This window comes from Lathyrus oleraceus, chromosome 1 (genome assembly GCF_024323335.1).
Source record: "Lathyrus oleraceus cultivar Zhongwan6 chromosome 1, CAAS_Psat_ZW6_1.0, whole genome shotgun sequence".
NCBI classification, from domain to species: Eukaryota; Viridiplantae; Streptophyta; class Magnoliopsida; order Fabales; family Fabaceae; genus Lathyrus; species Lathyrus oleraceus.
Genome location: NC_066579.1, coordinates 139,926,041 through 139,945,558, shown reverse-complemented (window position 1 = coordinate 139,945,558; position 19,518 = coordinate 139,926,041). Strand labels below are relative to the sequence as shown.

At 35.5% G+C, this 19,518-nt stretch overlaps 1 protein-coding gene across 1 annotated transcript; it reads right to left on the bottom strand.

Annotated features, from left to right (window-relative positions):
- Positions 1-13,253: 13,253 nt before the first annotated feature.
- LOC127095970 (GRF1-interacting factor 1) lies at positions 13,254-16,430 on the bottom strand. The gene is made up of 8 exons (XM_051034613.1): positions 16,376-16,430; positions 15,465-15,561; positions 14,780-14,843; positions 14,666-14,668; positions 14,275-14,352; positions 14,100-14,176; positions 13,781-13,865; positions 13,254-13,642 (listed from the first exon to the last, which is right to left on the bottom strand). The coding sequence occupies exons 1-8, from the start codon at positions 16,428-16,430 to the stop codon at positions 13,328-13,330; spliced, it is 774 nt and encodes a 257-aa protein (XP_050890570.1). The 3' UTR covers positions 13,254-13,327.
- Positions 16,431-19,518: the final 3,088 nt, after the last annotated feature.

Sequence of the window (19,518 nt, the reverse complement as noted above, 5' to 3'; positions counted from 1 at the left end):
AACCATTCTATAATTTCAGCATTTATGAATTGCATAAAACTACATCTTTAAGAGAAATCTAATATGGTATTAGAAGTTTGAATCGATCTTATGACCTCTTTGAATGGAGCTATGGTGCATACTATGGAGGATGCACCGTTGCTCAGCCTTGTGTTGTCGCCTACCACTAAGAAATACTCGTTCACTGTAAATTTTGAGAAGCAAGATTATGGAAGATATGTAGCCTAGTGTAAACAAGTAGAACCAGTAATCAAAGCACACAAACTTCACCATTTTTTGGTAAATTCTATTATCCCTACCAAGTTTAATTCAGTCATTGATGCCACTGCAAATTGTCTCTCCCCTAAGTACAATTCCTGTAAACAACAATCTACTATGACGCACAACATGCTTATCCGCTCTAGCAACTTCGTTCATATCTGCGCAATACACGTCTTGACAATTACAAGAATTCTATTTTTGTGTTTCTTCTAAAAATTCACTCTCTAATTGGCTTCATTAGTGTAATTGGAGAAATGATCTCTGTGTGCGACCATTTGGATATCATTCTTGAATACTTATCTCAAGAATTTGAGTCAACTATATCCTTAATCAACAACAAATATGGTTCAATCTCCATTGAAGAAGTTGAGATCTTGCTTATTTGCCATGAAGCACGACTAGATCACTTTCGTACACAAATATTAACTACCTTGAACATTGCAGCTACATTTGCACATGTAATATCCAACTTATCTACTACACCTTAAGCCAAATACCTTAGTAGAATTGTGAACCTAATGTGCAGCCTTATGCTGGTTATGTGCTTGTGGCCGTGTGTTCGTAGCCATGGAGGTCGTGGCTCAATTCAGTGTTAAGTATGTCACAAATATGGCCATGATGCCTCAATTCGCTATCACATGCTAAAAAGAGACTTTATTCCTCAACTATCTCTTGGTGATACACCTACTATTTGTCAACCCTATCCTCCCTAGTCCAATCCCCTACCCTCCATCTCACAATCCTACACATTAGCCTTCATCTCCCTACCTACCATGGCCTTACAAAATCTAACAAAACCCAACTTATACTAGACCTCCCAACATGAACCCTCAACATATGCTTCCTATCCCTAACCCAACACAGCCTGAACAATCATTCCCTAAACCTCAGGCACTTGTGGCCAATACTGAACCTACAAATTCAATCTGCTGGTATCCTGACTCTGGTGTTTCTCACCATGTCACCTCAAATTCCCTAAGCATTCAATAACATTCCCCTTTTGAAGGCCCTGGTCAGGTTGTTATTGACAATCTTCAAAGTTTGTCACTTCAATCTATTGACACTTCCTCTTTTAAATCTCCTTATAATTCAATTTATGTTTATTTTGCAAAATCTTGTTCATGTTCTAATTATAGCCAAAAACTTACTAATTGTCAACCAATTTTTTCATGATAATTCTTTTTTCTTTTCACCCCAACTTTTGTCTTGTAAAATTTCAAGATACCAATGAAGCCCTTCTCAAGGGCACACTTGGTTCATATGGCCTATATCACTTTCCATTTATCTAATTAAAAGGAGTCTTTGATGCAGCTCATACATCTCCTAATAAATCTTTAGCCTATGTCAATTCTATTGGAAGTACTAGTCGTAACCACCTCATACATCTCCTAATAAATCTTAAGCATATGTCAATTCTATAGGAACTACTAGTCGTAACCTTTTTCATTTGTGGTATACTAGGCTTGGTCACCTTAATAATGATGTGCAAAGACTAGTTTTCCAAAAATGTAATATTTCCTATATTAATAAAACTGTTTCAGATTTTCATTATTCTTGTTGTATGGGTAAATCACATAGACTACCCTCACACTAATCCACACATATTCTAGTCCTATAGAACTTGATTACACTGATTTATGGGGACCTTCTCCTTTCTCTCAAGCACTAATTACTCATATTATATTTCTTTTATTGATATTCTTACCAAAGTCATTTGGTTATACATTCTAAAGAATAAGTCATATGTTGTCCTTATCTTTCAATAATTTAAAATCATGATTGAGCTACATTTCCTCTTTAAAATCAAATATCTTCAATCTGACTAACGTCGTGAATTTCGTCCCCTCACTAATTTACTTACTTAGTTTGGTATCACTAACCATCTAATTTCTTCTTACACTCACTATCAAAATGATGTAGTGGAGAGAAAACATAATCACATTGTAGAGTTAGGTCTTACACTCTTAGCTCAAGTTTCTTTACCCTATAAAAATTGGGATCATGATTTCCTCACCAGTGTCCATCTCATCAATAGGTTACCTACTTCTTCCTTAAAATTTGAATTTTTTTATACTAAACTTTTTAACCAACTTACTAATTACAATTTTCTCAAATGTTTTGGCTGCTCATGTTTTCCTTTCCTTCGACCTTACAACAAATACAAACTTTAGTTTAGGTCTTAAGAATGTGTGTTCTTTGACTATTCCACATCACATAAGGGATACAATATTCATATTTTCTGATGGTCGCATCTATATGTCTAAATATGTAATATTTAATGAACATAGTATCCATTTTCTAATCTATTTCTCATTAAATTTACTCTTATACTAACATCTTCAATCTTCTCTTACATTCCCACAATTAAAAAATCAGCTTCATAAATGTCCCCGTCCTTGCACCTCATATATCTTCACCTCAATCACATAGTCCTACAACACTCATCATATATCAACCAATACCCCCATAACCACACCTATTTATTTTTCAACCTAAGTCACCTTCTCCTATCAACTTTGCACACACTTTATCACACCCAATTTAGCATGATCAATTAGCCTCATATTCCTCAAACTCCCTAAAAATCAACCTCAAGTCTCTCCCCTAACACAAACCCTTCAACAAGATCATCACCTAGCATTCCTAGATCAGTCTACATTATCCCCATCACTGCAACTAACAATGACTATGCCATGCAAACCATATCCAAAGTTGGATTTTTTTGTCCTAGAGTTAATTCCACACTTTTACTTGACCATGTTGAACCCAAAACAATATAACATGCCCTATATGACCATACTTGGTTAACTTTTATGAATGTTTAATATAATGCACTTATTACAAATGACACTTGATTTCTTGTCCCTCTCCCACGTGGTAGAGTTCCTATTGGTTATAAGTGGATTTTTAGAGTGAAAGAGAATCCTGATAAATCTATCAATAAATACAAGGCTACACTTTTAGCCAAATGATTTCATTAAAGGTATAGGTATGACTATACTAAAACTTTCCCACTAGTCATCAAACCTGAAATAGTTAAAACTATTTTCATCCTAGTTCTTTCTCAAGGATGGAAACTAAGGCAATTATATGTTAACGATGCTTTTCTTAATCGTGTTCTTTAAGAAGAGGTGTAAATGACTCAACCCCCTGATTTTGAGTCCCAAAACAAGTCTCATGTGTATAAGCTACACAAAATTTTATATGGTCTCAAATAGGCGCCTAGACCTAGTTTGATAGGTACACTGTTGCTTTCATGCTAGTATATGTGATCTCCATCTACATCTACTCTAAAGAAACTACACTAATCTACATGTTAATTTATACTAATCTACAATGACAACAAATCTCAACTCTTCACATCCATAGTCATTAATCTCAACTCAAGCTTTCAATACTACCAAAAACATCTCTTATCTCGGTTGAAAATGAGGTTTTACCTCGGTTTCATAGGCGAGGTAATGAAGGGCGTCATAAAAATTTGTCACTTTCCCCTCAGTTTTGGATGCACCGAGGGATAAATTTTACTGCTCATGGGTTCGAACCCCAACACCAATAATTTGGTATTTTAGTGAAAACACGCCACTTTTCTTATCGATTTTAAGAATACCCGATGTGATATATATATATATATATATATATATATATATATATATATATATATATATATATATATATATATATATATATATATATATATATATATATATCACATTTTTCATTGAAATACAAATTTCATAATTTCACATTATTTTTGTTTAAATCTCAAAGAAACAATTTTGAAGAGAAATCCCGAAATATCTGCATCATCATCCTTGAGAATCTTGGTGAAGAACAAATTTTAGAATCTGTTGCATAGGCATATAATGTAATATGTTCTCAATGGCTTCCTATTCATTTGTTTCTGGTATAAAATTAACAAAGGTTAGATTAGAAAAATAATTCATCATGTATAAAGACAAAAGATTATGTAAAGAACACAAACTTTTAACCAATATTATTTTCTGCTCTTGCAATCTAATATTATTTCCAGGCTCATTTAAGTTTCACTTTTTTCATTCCTAATATTTTCATTACCAATGTTTGTGTATATATAGTATGGTGTTCGCATTCTCAATGGATGTCATGACGGTTTCACGCGGATCACTAATATTTTTTGTGGATTAATGTGTTGATAGTGTCTTGAGCATTGATCCTCAATAAATAGACGATAATGATTTGTTTATGAACGACAAAGATATAATGAGACAAAATTTCCTTACATGTCACTTCGGTTGAGACAAAAACCGAGGTAAAATAATTTTTTAAAATAAAGAGTAAATTAAATAGAGACTTTTCTCCTCAGTTTCTAAGCTAAACGAGGTAATAGATTACTTCTATTGTAAAAAAATGGTGAATAAAAAAATTGAAAGAAACATGTATTGTTTCATTTTTTAATTTTTTTACCATTCACCAATTCTTTGTGTGTTGTAATAGTCAAACAAAGGACTATATTCGAAACAAATTCCAATATGATTAGGAATGAATTTCTTAATGTTGTCAACCTAAAAAAAACAATATATTATAGAATGTTTTCTTTGATCGACAACATTGAGAAGTTATTCCAAAATATAACAACAACAATAACAACAAAAATAAAAAATAACAACATTATGTGAGATAGATTGGAAGAACAGAAAAATATTTTGTTCAATGTTGGTGTTAGAAAAACAACAACATAAAACCAAAGTATTTTCCCTATCTTGTAATCCATCACAAAGAATGATGTTTACGAGTATGAAGCGGTTGTATGTGAGTTACGTTTAGGATAAAATTTAGTGAACAAAACATTTTATAGTTAAATATGTGTACCATACCCTCAGTTATGGGTTTAACCGAAAGAATAAATCATTTAATAATTAAATAAATAATTAAATAAAAAAAGCGTCACATTTAAAGAAATAAAAACATATATTGCATTTGTTGGGATTCAAAGTATGTACCCATAATTAGTTTACCCCTCAATTATCTATTACAACCAAGGGAATATATATCATTTTTTAAGAAAAATAAAAGCATGATACATCTAGGACTTATACCTTGATTTTTTATTGGGTGAAGTGAAAGTGTTTTCATAAAGTGTATTATTTGTAGTAGTGTTTTCTTTAAAAGAGTTAGGTGATATAAACTACTCCCTCTGTTACCTTTTAATTGTCACTTTTTAGAAAAAAATATTCTTTTTTAAGTGTCATTTTAAAGTTTAAAGTAATGTTGATTGGAGTTTTGTCAAAATTACTCATAGTAATTTATTATAGAGAGAAAGACAAAAAGTCAAATAAATTAATAAAAAGTTAAGGGTAATATCGGCAAAAACATAATCAGTATTTAAAAAATACCAATATTGATTAATTTTTTTGGTATGTGTAAAAAGTTTTAAAAAAATAACATTTAAAAAAGAACGAAGCGATTACTTATTAGGTATTGAAGTAAAACATCAACCCGATGGTTGCCTCCTCATTTCTCAAGGAAAATATATTAGGGACTTAATAGTAAAGACTTATTTACAAGAAACTAAACCTCTACCTCACCAAGGGTGGTTGGTCTCAAGCTCTCTTAAAAAGGTCAGATACTTTCACTCATTCTACTCAATACAAGTTCACTGTAGGAGCCCTTCAATACACCACCATTAAAAGATCTAACATATGCTTCTTTGTCAACAAGGTCTTCTAGTTTATGGCACACCCATTTGATTGAAATTGGAAAGAAGTCAATAGAATCATGCCTTATCTAAAAGGCACTATCCAACTTGGTCTTCTTCTCAAACGTGCCCAAATATTTCCTGTCAGTTTGCAGGCCTATTGTGAGGCTGATTGGGATTTTGACCCAGATGATTGAAGATTCAACTTTGGGGATTGTTTGTTTTTTGTGCCTAACTTGGTAAACTGGTGGTCCAAGAAACAACCAATAATTTTCAGATCCAGCACAAAAGTAGAGTACCGCAACCTAGCATTGGCCATCTAAAAAATTCTTTAGCTAGAAACTCTTCTCTGAGTTAGGAATCAAGTTCACCACACCTATCATCCATTGTGACAATATGAGCACCATTGCTTTTTTCCCCAAATCTTGTGCTTCATGCTTGCACTATGCACATGGAATTCGATCTATTTTTTGTTAGAGAGAAATTTATTCAAAAATAGCTTTAAATGGTGCATATTTCCTAACCTTCAACAATGTGCAAATATTATGACCAAGGCTCCCTCATCCTATTAAGTTTGAAGAGTTCAAATCCAAGCCTATTGCTTGCGCAACCATTCCCAATTGAACTTGGGGGGCATATTAAAGGAGAGAGTAATGAAATGATAATTGCAATAGGCTTGCACCTACACATATTATTATTCATCTAAACATATTATGTAACCGTATCTACTGTGATTCAGTTAGGGAGTTTCAGTTGTAACTAACTGATTGACATGTTTTAGTTAGTAAACTAGTTATAACTATTAATCTAATATTCCCTTGACTCTATAAATAGGACTTTCACATATTGTAAAGAAAATCCCAATATGCTCCATAGTTTACATAATCTTCCTCATAAGAGGTAGAAAATTTAGAGTGTTACAAACTACGGGAAGAGACATCATTTTGTCCACAAAGTCATAATCAGGCTTCCTATATATAGACACATCAATGGTCTTAAATTTTATCACAAAGTACTTTTCAATCATATCGCTTATGAGGTCGGAATCCAACAACTATTGTCCAAGATGTCTAGCCTTAATTGTAGCTAGTTGATGCCACACATTGTATGGGAGTTTTAGTAACCTTGTTAAAATAAAACCTTAGATGGGGGATTCCCCATAGTTTATTTAGGTTTACCTCAATATTTATTTTCGTGGGATTTCTAAATACCATTAATGCATTGCATTAGAAAAATGGATTTATAATCCAAGGTTGTTCACCAACATAACCAACGACTGGTTTATATGTCACCATACCCATTAGGAATAACCGATGCAGGTGGGTAACTTGACCACGATGCTGAGTGGAATAATCCATATCTTGTGTTTGAATTCATACTATTGGGTTGAAGGGTTTCCTCCATGATATGACATATTATTTTCCTACATAATGTTTCTAAAGGTGATACCTGCAACATACCAAATTTTTAATTGATTTAGGTGGCATCCTTACCATAATCACACATCATAATTAAATATTAGCCCAATTGTATGTGTCATCTTCCACTTGGTTATCTTCAGGGTTAGTTATGGAAAAAGCTAGGGTAGAAATTAAAAAGAGTAAAAAATTACCTATTGCATAAGCATCAACTATATCTAGGAATACCCTAGCATCGTGTTGATTGATTGGATTTGAGTAACAATGTGTACCTACACTTGTTTCCTTTGAACTCCTTGCATAATAAACATGACATAATTGTCACCTGAATTAGATTGTTTGGTTCATATGAATCACATGTCTTACAATGTCAACAAGTTATTGAGAGAACTAATGCATGATATCATGTACTCACATGCTTAAGTGTTGTTTAATAAAAGACATGTCATTACCAGTGATTGCTCAAGTGGATCAACTAGTACACGATATAAAAGTAGTAGGCATAAACAATTGTTGGATCTTCTACTATTTGTGAATATTCATCTGGTGGTTGCTGGTCTGACCTCTTGTAGATATGGTCGTGAAGGAGAATGGCTAACCAAAACGTAACGAAAATTAAAATTTTCTCCTTTGATGATCCTTACGAATGGGCATGATCAATGATAGAAATTGTTACCTCTTGTGGCGATTGAAACCTTTGATGCAGATCTAAGGAGTGATCACGAACATTGAATGGTGACAACGCCTCTACTCAGTTCACACGAACGGATTCGTTCAGTCTCAGTGCTAGCTGTTACGAATGAAGGCTTTTAGTGTGTATGTGTGTGTGTGTGTGTGTGTGTGTGTGTGTGTGTGTATGTGTGTGTGAGTGAGTGAGAGAGAGATAGATATATAGATAGATAGATAGATAGATAGAGAGAGAGAGAGAGAGAGAGAGAGAGAGAGAGAGAGAGAGAGAGAGAGAGAGAGAGAGAGAGAGAGAAATGAAATGCTTCTGCACAAGGTTTCTATTTATAGAACCACTTGTGTGGGTTGCAAGCTAAAAATCCCACTTAAGTGTATGTGGCCTATTCTTATGGTATACCAAAAAATAACTTAAGCGTGTGATACCTTACCATATTTAATATTCTACTTAAGTGCACCGTACCTTACGATGTTCCACAATTCACTTTAGTGCACCGTACCTTACGATGTTCCTTATTTACTCTATCTCTCATCAATCCATCCTTTTATGTGTGACCCTGTAGGTTTTCGCGACATTGGCAATTATATTAAATCATGTATTTAACATAATAAACAGTGAGCGGTATTTAGCAACACATCACTGCTATCCAAGGCACGAAAATGTCATGTGATCTGACAGATCCCTTTTTGTGATAATACTTGTGTGTACAATTACCCTTTTAACCTTATGTCTATATTTAACACAAGGCATAAACCGTGTCATCCTTGTCCAATTTAATATTTGGCCCTTAGACATTTATCCTGTTATGCAGGATGGACAAATTCCATCCAGGTCACTCATGTCCCTCAACATGCTTCGTGGAGTACCCATCAACTGTCTTTATGGTCATCCAGTTATAGACAATGTTTGATCAACAATAAAGCACCTGACTCTACATTTAGGGTCCATAGTTGTTTCAGGTCGAAGGGTGGTATACATTACTATCACCATGAGAATAACTTATGATATTTTGCATAACATTCTATATAGTATTCTCATAGCGGGTCATCCAGTATAAATATTACTCCTAATATTCATACCTATGTTTAAGACTTGATAACTCATTATCCATGATCCATGAGATGTGATCATCAATATATATACATAATAGTCTTAATGCTTCAATGTTATCCCACTTCACAACAAAGCTCGACTATGGATACTTTAAGAATAATGTCCTTATATTTAATGGGATCTCATGATTAAGTCACACTTGATACATTAAACGGACTAACTATTCTAGGGACTTTATTAAACAAACATAATAAAGAAAAAAAATCCTTTTTATTATAAATAAATAATTCGATACGAGTGCCAAAAGTATTGGCCTCTAGGGCTTACACCAACAATCTCCCACTAGCACTAGAGAAAATCATGCATATACCCCTAATACACATAGATCTAGTATGGCCATCATGCTTCTGCTGCGCAAGAGGCTTTGTCAGTGGGTCAACAATATTGTCAAGTGTAGGTACTCTGCATATTTTCACATCTCCTCTATCTATTATCTCTCGAATGAGGTGATAATGCCTAAGTATATGTTTGGATCGTTGGTGATATCTAGGCTCCTTAGCTTGTGCGATAGTACCATTGTTATCACAATAGAGATCAATAGGATCCATAACACTAGGAACTATGCCAAGTTCACTAATGAACTTTTTGATCCAAACAACTTCCTTTGTTGCACTTGAGGTAGCAATATACTCGACCTCAATTGTAGAATCAACAACTGTATCTTGCTTTGAACTTTTCCAGCTCACAGCGCCACTGTTTAAGCAGAACACATAACTAGATTGTGATCTAAAGTCATCCTTATCTGTCTGGAAGCTAGCATCGGTGTATCCAATTACAACAAGCTCTTCCTGACCTCCATATATAAAGAATGAGTCCTTAGTCCTTCTCAAATATTTAAGGATATTCTTGACAGCTACCCAATGAGCATCACCAGGATTAGATTGGTACCTACTCGTTGCACTTAAAGCATACGAGACATCTGGTCAAGTACATAACATGTCATACATGATAAATAATATTGAAGATGCATATGGAATCTTATTCATGCAATCCCTCTCTTCCTTAGTTAAAGGGGATTGTGTTTTTGATAGACACATGCCATATTGCATATGTATGAATCCTTTCTTGAAATCATGCATATTAAAGTGTCTCAACACTTTATCTATGTATATACTCTGACTTAGGCCAAGCAGTTTTTGTGATCTATCTCTATAGATCCTGATTCCTAATATATAAGCTGCTTCACCTAGGTCCTTCATAGAAAAACATTTCCCCAACCAAGTCTTTACTTGTTGCAGGGTAGGGACATCGTTTCCAATGAGTAATATGTCATCTGCATATAATACTCGGAAGATGATCATGCTCCCACTAACCTTTTTGTAGACACAAGGCTCATCATCATTCTTCATGAATCCATATTGTTTTACTGTTTCATCAAAACGAAGATTCCAGCTTCTGGAAGCTTGCTTCAATCCATAGATTGATCTCTATAACTTGCATATCTTTTGGTATGTCAAATCCTTCAGGTTGTGTCATGTACACATCCTTAAGAAGATTCCCATTAAGGAAAGCAGTTTTGACATCCACCTGTCATATTTCATAATCATGATATGCAGCAATAACAAGTAAAATCCGAAAAGATTTAAGCATTGCAGCTGGTGAAAAGGTTTCATCATAGTCAACCCCATGAATTTGTTTATATCCTTTTGCAACCAGTCTTTCCTTATAGGTATGTACCTTACCATCCATGTCAGTCTTCTTTTTTAAGACCCACTTGCATTCTATAGGGTTAACTCCTATATGAGGTTCTATCAAGGTCCAAACCTGGTTTGTGTACATGGAATCCATTTCAGATTTCATGGCTTCTAGCCACTTCTCAGACTCATGACCAGTTATGGCCTCTTGGTAGGTCACAGGCTCATCTTGATCCATGAGTAATACATCACCTTGATCAGTTATGAGATATCCATATCTCTCAGGTAGGTGACATATCCTGCTTGACATGCGCTGGTCTTGTTTTACTTGAGCAGGTTGCTCTTCCACAACTACACGTGTTTCCTTCTAATTCCTCCATAAGTGTATCAATGCTTTGTGATTCTTGAATTTCTTCAAGCTCTACTTTCATCCACTGATTCCTTTGGAAATAAAATCCGTTTCTAGGAAGACTCCAGTTCGAGCGACAAACACTTTTCCCTCAGAAGGATTGTAGAAGTAATACCCTCTTGTTTCTTTAGGATACCCCATAAATAAGCATTTTTCAGATTTGGGCTCAAGCTTAGTTGAAATATGTCATTTCACATACACTTCGTAATCCCAAATCTTCATATAAAACATATCTGGTTTCTTACCACTCTATATCTCATATGGTGTCTTCTTAACCTTTTTGGATGGAACACGGTTAAGTGTGTAAGCTGCTGTCAATAATGCATGTCCCCAAAAGAAGTTTGGAAGATCGGCGTGACTCATCATGGATTGGACCATGTCTAACAAGGTTCAATTTCTTCTCTCAGACACACCGTTCCATTGAGGTGTTCCAGGAGGAGTAAGTTGGGATATAATCCCACACTCTTTCAGATGGTCATCAAACTCTAGGCTTAAATATTCACCGCCTTGATCTGATTGAAGAGTTTTAATATTCTTATCTAGTTGGTTTTGTACTTCATTCTTGAATTCCTTGAACTTTTCAAAGGACTCTGATTTGTGTTTCATTAAATACACATAATCATATTGTAAGACCTCAATTTTGTCCCTGAGATCCCTTATGGCATCATAACATTGCATTACATAGCCTCAAGGATCTTTGAGCATCTTGGCTTTCTTTCCCCTTGGGTGGGATCTCCTGGGAGTGGTTTGAGATCACCAGGTATTCTTGCATAGTATATCATTGTTTTTCTTCTTTTAATCACTAACCAAAAGCACCAAAAATATGTCATCTAACATTTGTTTTGCAGTCTAAGCAACCATCAGGTCAAGCAATTCAAGGAATCCCTTTGTGCAAAGAGCTGATGGTAATTTCTTGGTAGGAGGACCACATGATCATTATCTTGAGCTTATATGAGCTAAGGTTCATTTTGAAGCAAATTTCCCAAGTGGCAAAGGCCCAAATTCATCAGTGCATGTCAAGGTCATCTGAGGACCAATACAGTCAACTGTGCAGTTAACTGAGGGCTTTGAGGTGTGGGAAATGATTCGAGACATCCCATCATGTTCAAACAAGGCTTATTCATCATGTCAAACATCTATCTTGAAGATTTTGAAGTCATAGCAAAAGTTTCCAAAAATGGAAAGTGACCTGTAATTTCAAGTTTCCAAAAATGGCAAGTTTTTGGTTCACATTCAACTTAACTTTCCAACATCAAATAAGCTTCAAATGGATTTTTGGTGAACATGAAAGTTGAAGATCTTTCTCCCCTCTTTTCAAAAAGTTCTAGATCATGTCCATTTGATAATTGGTTGAGAAGTTATTGTCATACCCCGATTTTGATCCTGAAATTTTTCCATTTTTTTCTTTTATTTTTGCATGTGCATACATTCATCAGTATAAAATGGATTTTAATATCTTGACTCTTTTTTATTTTTAATTTGATTTTAATTTCAAATTAAGTTTAATTCCAATTGTCAATTTAATCTTAATTGTTTATTTTTACTAATGATTAAAACTCTAATCGATTTTTATTTCCAAATGAATGTTAGAGTTGATATCCAAGTAATTTTAAATGAATTATAGATTATTTTGTTTTTAATTTGGCTTTTTGCTGATTTGTTATTAGTAATTAAATTGATATTCAAACTAATATTGGATTATTCCTAAAAAATCCACATCCATTTTTATAATCAAAATTCAAAATCCAAAATCCAAAATCCATTTTGTATCCATAATGCATTTCAAATCAAAACAATACATACACACATTTCATGACATTCAGTAACATTAAACTTTCAATTATTTCCGAACTCATTTTCATACATACATTTTCATTCAACATTCAAGCATAACAATGCAAAACCCACATCCATTGGAACCAAAGTCCATTTCATGTCCAAAATCCATCCAATCCTACAATAAACTTTTTGGAATGTTATACAGAAGTGGTTTTAAAAAAAAAATGTTGAAAGCTCGTTTGCATGTGGAGTAAATGAAAAGGATGTTCGCAAAAAAACATGATTGATGGTATCCCTAGAATATACAATTGGATCACGTTGTTCAGAAATATGGAGGCATTGCTTGAACTTTTAGATCAAGTAGAAGATGCAATTGGTGTTGATAATGATACAGTTTGTGATAAAACCACTCAAACCGTCCCCGGTCGAGACGCGACCGAAGTTCGGAAAACCTCCTACATTAGTCCCTTCACTATGCATCATGTGAAGACCTTGAGTTCCACTGGAATTCACGCCGAGCTGGCTTTGCAAAGCATGTTGCTGTTGAAGTTGTTGAGCATACAATAGAGAAGAACGCGCAGCCATCAGTTGCTGCTGTGTCATCTGTTGAGCTTGTTGAGGCTGCATGTAGTGTCCTCCCTGCTGCATCATTCCACTTGAAGGATACTGCAATTTTATTTATTTCAAAATCAAAATGGAAGCAATCAGTGTTGTTTGGTTAAGTGCTTTATTAGTAACCACATGTACTTGTATCAATATTATGGAAATAGCCAGGCATGTATGTATATATGTATACGTATGTACCTGACCAGGCATGGTAGGTGGTTGGGGTTGAGAATCAGCTATTGCAGCTAGGTACGTGAGGTCTCTCTGAAGCCTTGATTGGCTCCTGAAATTATAGCAAAAAGTCATTGTTATGTTTAGGGAAAAATCCAAGATTTTGATTCTATAAAACCTCCCTCCCCCACACACAAGAAAAGTTATAATGCTAAAACTTGAAGATCCACTTTCCAAAAAGGCTTGTCCTAAAGCTGTAGGAGTAACCTTTTTTTTTCTTTGAAACTCTTGTCAACGATTATATAGAACTGTCAAAATCATTTTCTTAGAAAAAGTCAGTTCTTACTCGGCACATTCGGTGAGTTTGCCAGAGTTCTGGCTTTCGACGATCTTGAGGATCAGAGACTTGTTCTCATCCAGGTACTGTTTGAAAAAAGAGAAAAAAACAAAAAGTGAAGAAAAGTGCCATAGGGGTGACAGAGAAAGAGAAAGAGTATCCAATGGAGTTTAAACAGAAGAACCTGTTGAATATGATCAGTGTTGACGTTGTTGGGATAGTAAGCTTCCATCATAGGCTGCATCTGCACCAGGTGTTGTTGCTGCATTTTTCAAATATCAGTGAATCATAACAAAGGTTGAGGCCTGTTGATAGTTGCTTGACGTCTCCATTATTCAGGGTCCTGTTATATGGGTTGGACGCTTCTCGATAGAAATCCAACTTGAGGTTACTCAATCCAAACAAGTAATTGATGCAGATAACCATGCTGCTGCCTCCTCTGCTGCAACACAAACACCAGCTAATGCAGCCAATTCCAACACTTTGACATCTAACGGTCTTCCTCCGAGCCCATCTTTTATTACACCATTTATGGCCACTGATCATCAACGGTTGGTTTCTGGTTTATCGGGTACCACCTGAAACCAATAAAGATGCACAAGTTTAATTTTCAAAATTCACAAAAAAACAAGTTTGCAGCATACCACAATAACCCCCCATCTTCAAGGCCTAGTCTCTCATTTCAAGACATCAACACTAGTGCTCCCATGTTTCTTGACAGTTCTGGTTCTTCCTCTCACAACAACAACAACACTGAAGCAGGAACACGATGAGCCATCAGTTCACAGAGATTAACACTAATCCATGTTATGATAATCAACAAGGAAGGGTTAGAATTTCACCTTATCACCACATTCAACAATAAAGCTCACCTCCCGCAACAAGTCAGTTTCCTGTCCAAAACAGATCATACATCAAGTGGTCATGCACACATAAATGACAAACCAAGCCAAAGTGTAATAATCTACAATTCAAAATTCTAACAGCCTTACATCATGCCAAGGAACCAAAACCACCGTCGCCAACGGCAAGTGTCATCATGCAACCGTCAACATTCATCAAGCGGCATTCCATGCCCAAGTGAAGCAATTGGAGTGGACCTGCAGAACATATGATACACACTACATCAGAAAAACGTGAAGGAAAGTCAATGGATACAAGTAATGGAAAATAGTCGTGGCTACTGTTGGAGACATCGCATGGAAAGATGCCAAATACGGCCAGATATGGGAGTATCTCCGGGATGAATTTGAGTTAACTCAGAGATTTGCAAGTCTTGATTTCAAGTTGAAATTTGTGGAGCACAACATCCGATTTCTATAAGAAGTTCTTCAAAAATAGGAAATCCGATTTCCTATAGTGGCTCATTATTACATTGGTTGATGCTGAAATTCTGTTGTCTCTATGTGACATTGTTCAGCGGTCCGCAAGGAGTCTTTGGCAGCAATTGGTGCAGCAAGGTAAAATCCACCTGCCAAGGAACAAATCAGCATAGGAAGATTCAGAAAAACAAAGAATTTGCGTAATGTAATGATCGTCATACCGTAGTAATGCTAATCTCCAAATGCCCCACTTGATAAACAACCTTCATTTTGGACTGTGTGCAGTTATCATGGTATATAACTTAATCCTGGAAACCTCCTGTCTTGTTGATCAGAAAGCAATGCTCTCTATCTTTCCTCCAGTTACTGTGGCAGATATTTTGCCAATCAATTAAGAATCCAGCGATTCATCATCTATTAATTCAAGTGTTCCGCCGACTCTTAAGCATTCAGATGAAAATGGAGTAGTTAGTACTGACATTCCCATATACAATGGACTTCATGAAAAAAAGCAACAATGGTTTAACTGTAGAATCTGAAGAATTACCCCCATTTTCTTATGTACCATATTCCAAGCCTGATTCTATCAGCAACTACAATGAGACCAGAAAATTCATTTTTTGCAAGAGGAATTCACTGCAGTAAAGCACGGTTAATTATTTCAAACAGTAGGAATCCAAAAATTCCCAATTTGGGCATTAAGACAAAAGCAAAGACGAAAGTTCATGCTCAGATTACCGTTTTCGAATTCAGGCATCAAAGAGAGCAATCAAAAGCTGAGCACCAAAAAGCACTTCGAAAAGGTTCCTTTTTGAATCTCCATACACCAGCCTGAAAACCCTAATTTGGGGAGGATAAATACAAGCGAAATCAGCAGGGAAAAAAGGAGGAACGGCGAAAATTTCAAAGCAAAGAACCCTAAATTTGTCCAAACAAAGAATCCGAACCACAAAAAACCCTAACCTCCAGGGAACGGCGTGAAAAGCTTGGCAAAAGGAGGAGGATACGAACTCAACATAGCTGTCGAATCACCGCTGTAGGTGAGGCTTCTTGTTTGATTCCCTTTGAAACTTTGGCTTTCGTGTTTTGAGTGAGATGTGAGGTTAGCGATGGAGAGCGATGGTTGAGTGAGGTTAGCGATACAGAGAGAGTGAGTTTGAGCGATGGAGAGGTGATGAGCGCGAGATAGAGAGAGAAGGACGATGGAGTTCTGTTTGCATCCTCACCTTTTTTCTTTTCTTTTTTTATTTATTCAATTCTTTATTCTTTTTTAAACAGACTTTTAAATCCCATTCATTAAACGTTTAGAGTTTTTTTTAAGTGGTTATTAAATGTGGTTTACTAGTATTAGTTTTTAATTAAGTGCTATTTTATGTTCCCAATCCCTAGCCTCTAAAACCCAACAGCCAAGCGGCTGGGTTTAATTAGGTTAGTCCAACGGTTTTCTCTTTTATTAGTTTTTTTATTTTAATTCTGATTTTTAAGCCATTTTAGTTTATTTATCCAATCTAGCATCAAAATAACAACTAGTCATAAGTGGCCTGGTGGGGATGGGTGGTTTCCATAGTCTTAAGTGGAGTGGGTTCAATACTCATATGTAGCATATTTTTAGCATTTTATTTTCTCTTAACATTTTATTTTCTTTTAATATTTTTATGTCTATGTTTTTTATTGAGTTCATCATGCATGCAAAACCATTTTTTTAACTTATAAAAATCATATTTTCTCGATTTAATATCGAGCCCCTTTTTCACACCCTTGTAAGTCGATTGCTTTTTTAAGCATCGCCGTCAACCTCACATAGCTTACTCTTGGGCTTTCTTACAATGAGCCGGTTCTCTTGCACTTACACTCATACTTTTGCATTATTTGTTGTTTGGGCCCGATTTAATTATTTCATTATTTTGAATCCCCATTTAACAAAATGTACCCCATTCCCCCGATGTGTAATAATCTTGTACTGTTTCATTTCTTTATTGCTTGGTTGTTTAGTTAGCTACTAACACAAGAATAAAATCAACATTTTCAAAAATACAAAAATAAATGACTCGATCCAACGTCGAGTATTTTCTCAATAAACAAATCAATTCATTCCTCCATCCCATTCCATCTCATCTCTTTCAAACTTTCATCAAACGCTTGATTCAACGTCAAGCCTTTTTTTCTAATAAAAATTCAAAAAATATTAATTCATATTCAAGACCTTTTCAATAAAGATGGAAATGGAACGTGGTGTATACCACGCACTCCTGAGACTAGGATTCGAGATGTATATCTCGCCAATCCTAGCTCTCGCCATCATCCAAATTTATCCACTTTGGTTTTCTCTCAAACACTCATTCAAATTTCTCAAACGTCCATCAATACTTGATCTCGGTCAAGTCATTTTCACAACAAAACTCAAAACACCTAATTCTTACTTAAACACTTTTTCAATAAAGGTGGAAATGGAACATGGTGTATACCATGCACTCCTGAGGTTAAGATTCGAGACGTATGCCTCGCCAATCTTAACTCTCGCCATCGTCTAAAATTGTCAATGTGATTTCGTCAAACCTTTTCTCAATCAAATCTAAGATATCTAAATCTTATTTAACATTTTTTCAATAAAGGTGGAAATGGAACATGGTGTATACCATGCACTCCTGAGGTTAAGATTCGAGACGTATGCCTCGCCAATCTTAACTCTCGCCATCATTTAAAATTGTCAATGCGGTTTCTTCAAACCCTTTCTCAATCAAATTCCGAAATACTTAATTCCTATCTTAAACTCTTTCAATAAAGATGGAAATGGAACATGGTGTATACCATGCACTCCTGAGGCTAGGATTCGAGATGTATATCTCGCTCATCCAAGTTCTCGCCATCACTCAAAATACATCCAACCAATCAAACTTTTTTCTCGCCGTCGTGCGATTAATCAAAAACCTTTTTCATAAATGAAAGATATATTGTCTTAAGAGATACAAAACAATGTTTCAGCCACGATTGTTGAGTAGAGATAAATGACGCTTTTCTGAATGTAGATTTATAAATCCGTTCGATGTGTGGTATGCGTTCACTCCTCATCTGTTTTGGGTAAAATAATGTTTTCGTCGATTAATACAGTACGACTTTCGCTAAAATCGACCAACAAACAAACATTTTCTACCCAGAACTACGTAAGCCTTGATTTCTCTTTTGAGATATGTAGGAGCAGGATTTTTTAAATCTTGTCAGGCCCACTAATAAAAAAAACTTAGGTTTAGTCCTTCGTTAAAAAATCCAAAAACTTTCTCCTCTCTTCTATTCTTTCTTTCCCACCTAATAAACTGAAAAGCCTAACATTCCAAACTAACATTAACGCACACAACTGACCTAATGGTTCCCGTTGAGTACAACGGACGTGAGGGGTGCTAATACCTTCCCCTTGCGTAATCGACTCCCGAACCCTGATATTGGTTGCGATGACCATATCTTATCCTTTCATTTGTCTTGGGTTTTATCGATATTTCCCCTTTCCTTTTTAGGAATAAATAAAGTTCGGTGGCGACTCTGTTCAGTCCATCATTGCGAGCGTGCGATCGCGCTTCGCTTTGAAGTCGTATCCCCATTTTTTCGAGGTGCGACAGATGGCGACTCTGCTGGGGATTACCAATCCTTAAGCGAGTCAAGCCTAGTTAGGACGTCTGTGTGCCTTTGTTTGTTTAATTGTGTGGCTTTTTCTTATTTATTGCTTTCTATTATCTTTATTATTATATTGATATATTTGTTGTATATTGGTTCCAATGTGTTGGTATTTGGGTTTTTGATTGCAAACCATGTGGGAAAGACTCTACACCCGAGTCTAGAGTGAAAAAACATAAGATAGGACGATGGTTGAGTAGTACGGACTCCCGAGGTGTATACTTCGTAAGAGTCGGTACGAGAACCTCACTTAGAGTAGATTCTTTTGCAAATATTGTCGCCCGAGGTGTATACCTCGTAAGCGCCGATGTTTCAAAGGGGTCCATGACTCTAAGGACCTTTTAGAACATTAAACCTTTGGCCAACTAGAAATGATGGTTGCGTAGTATGGATTCCCGAGGTGTATACTTCGTAAGAATCGATACGAGAACCTTGCTCAG

What these genes read in the sequence shown, in the direction of transcription:
- LOC127095970 (XM_051034613.1), bottom strand. Translation starts at nt 16,430, where the DNA reads ATGTTGAGTTCGTATCCTCCTCCTTTTGCCAAGCTTTTCACGCCGTTC. An exon ending in GAATTTCAGCATCAACCAAT is followed by an intron (nt 14,844 to 15,464) that starts GTAATAATGAGC and finishes TTCCTGCTTCAG; the next exon opens with TGTTGTTGTTGTTGTGAGAG. An exon ending in ACACTGATCATATTCAACAG is followed by an intron (nt 14,177 to 14,274) that starts GTTCTTCTGTTT and finishes TTTTTCAAACAG; the next exon opens with TACCTGGATGAGAACAAGTC.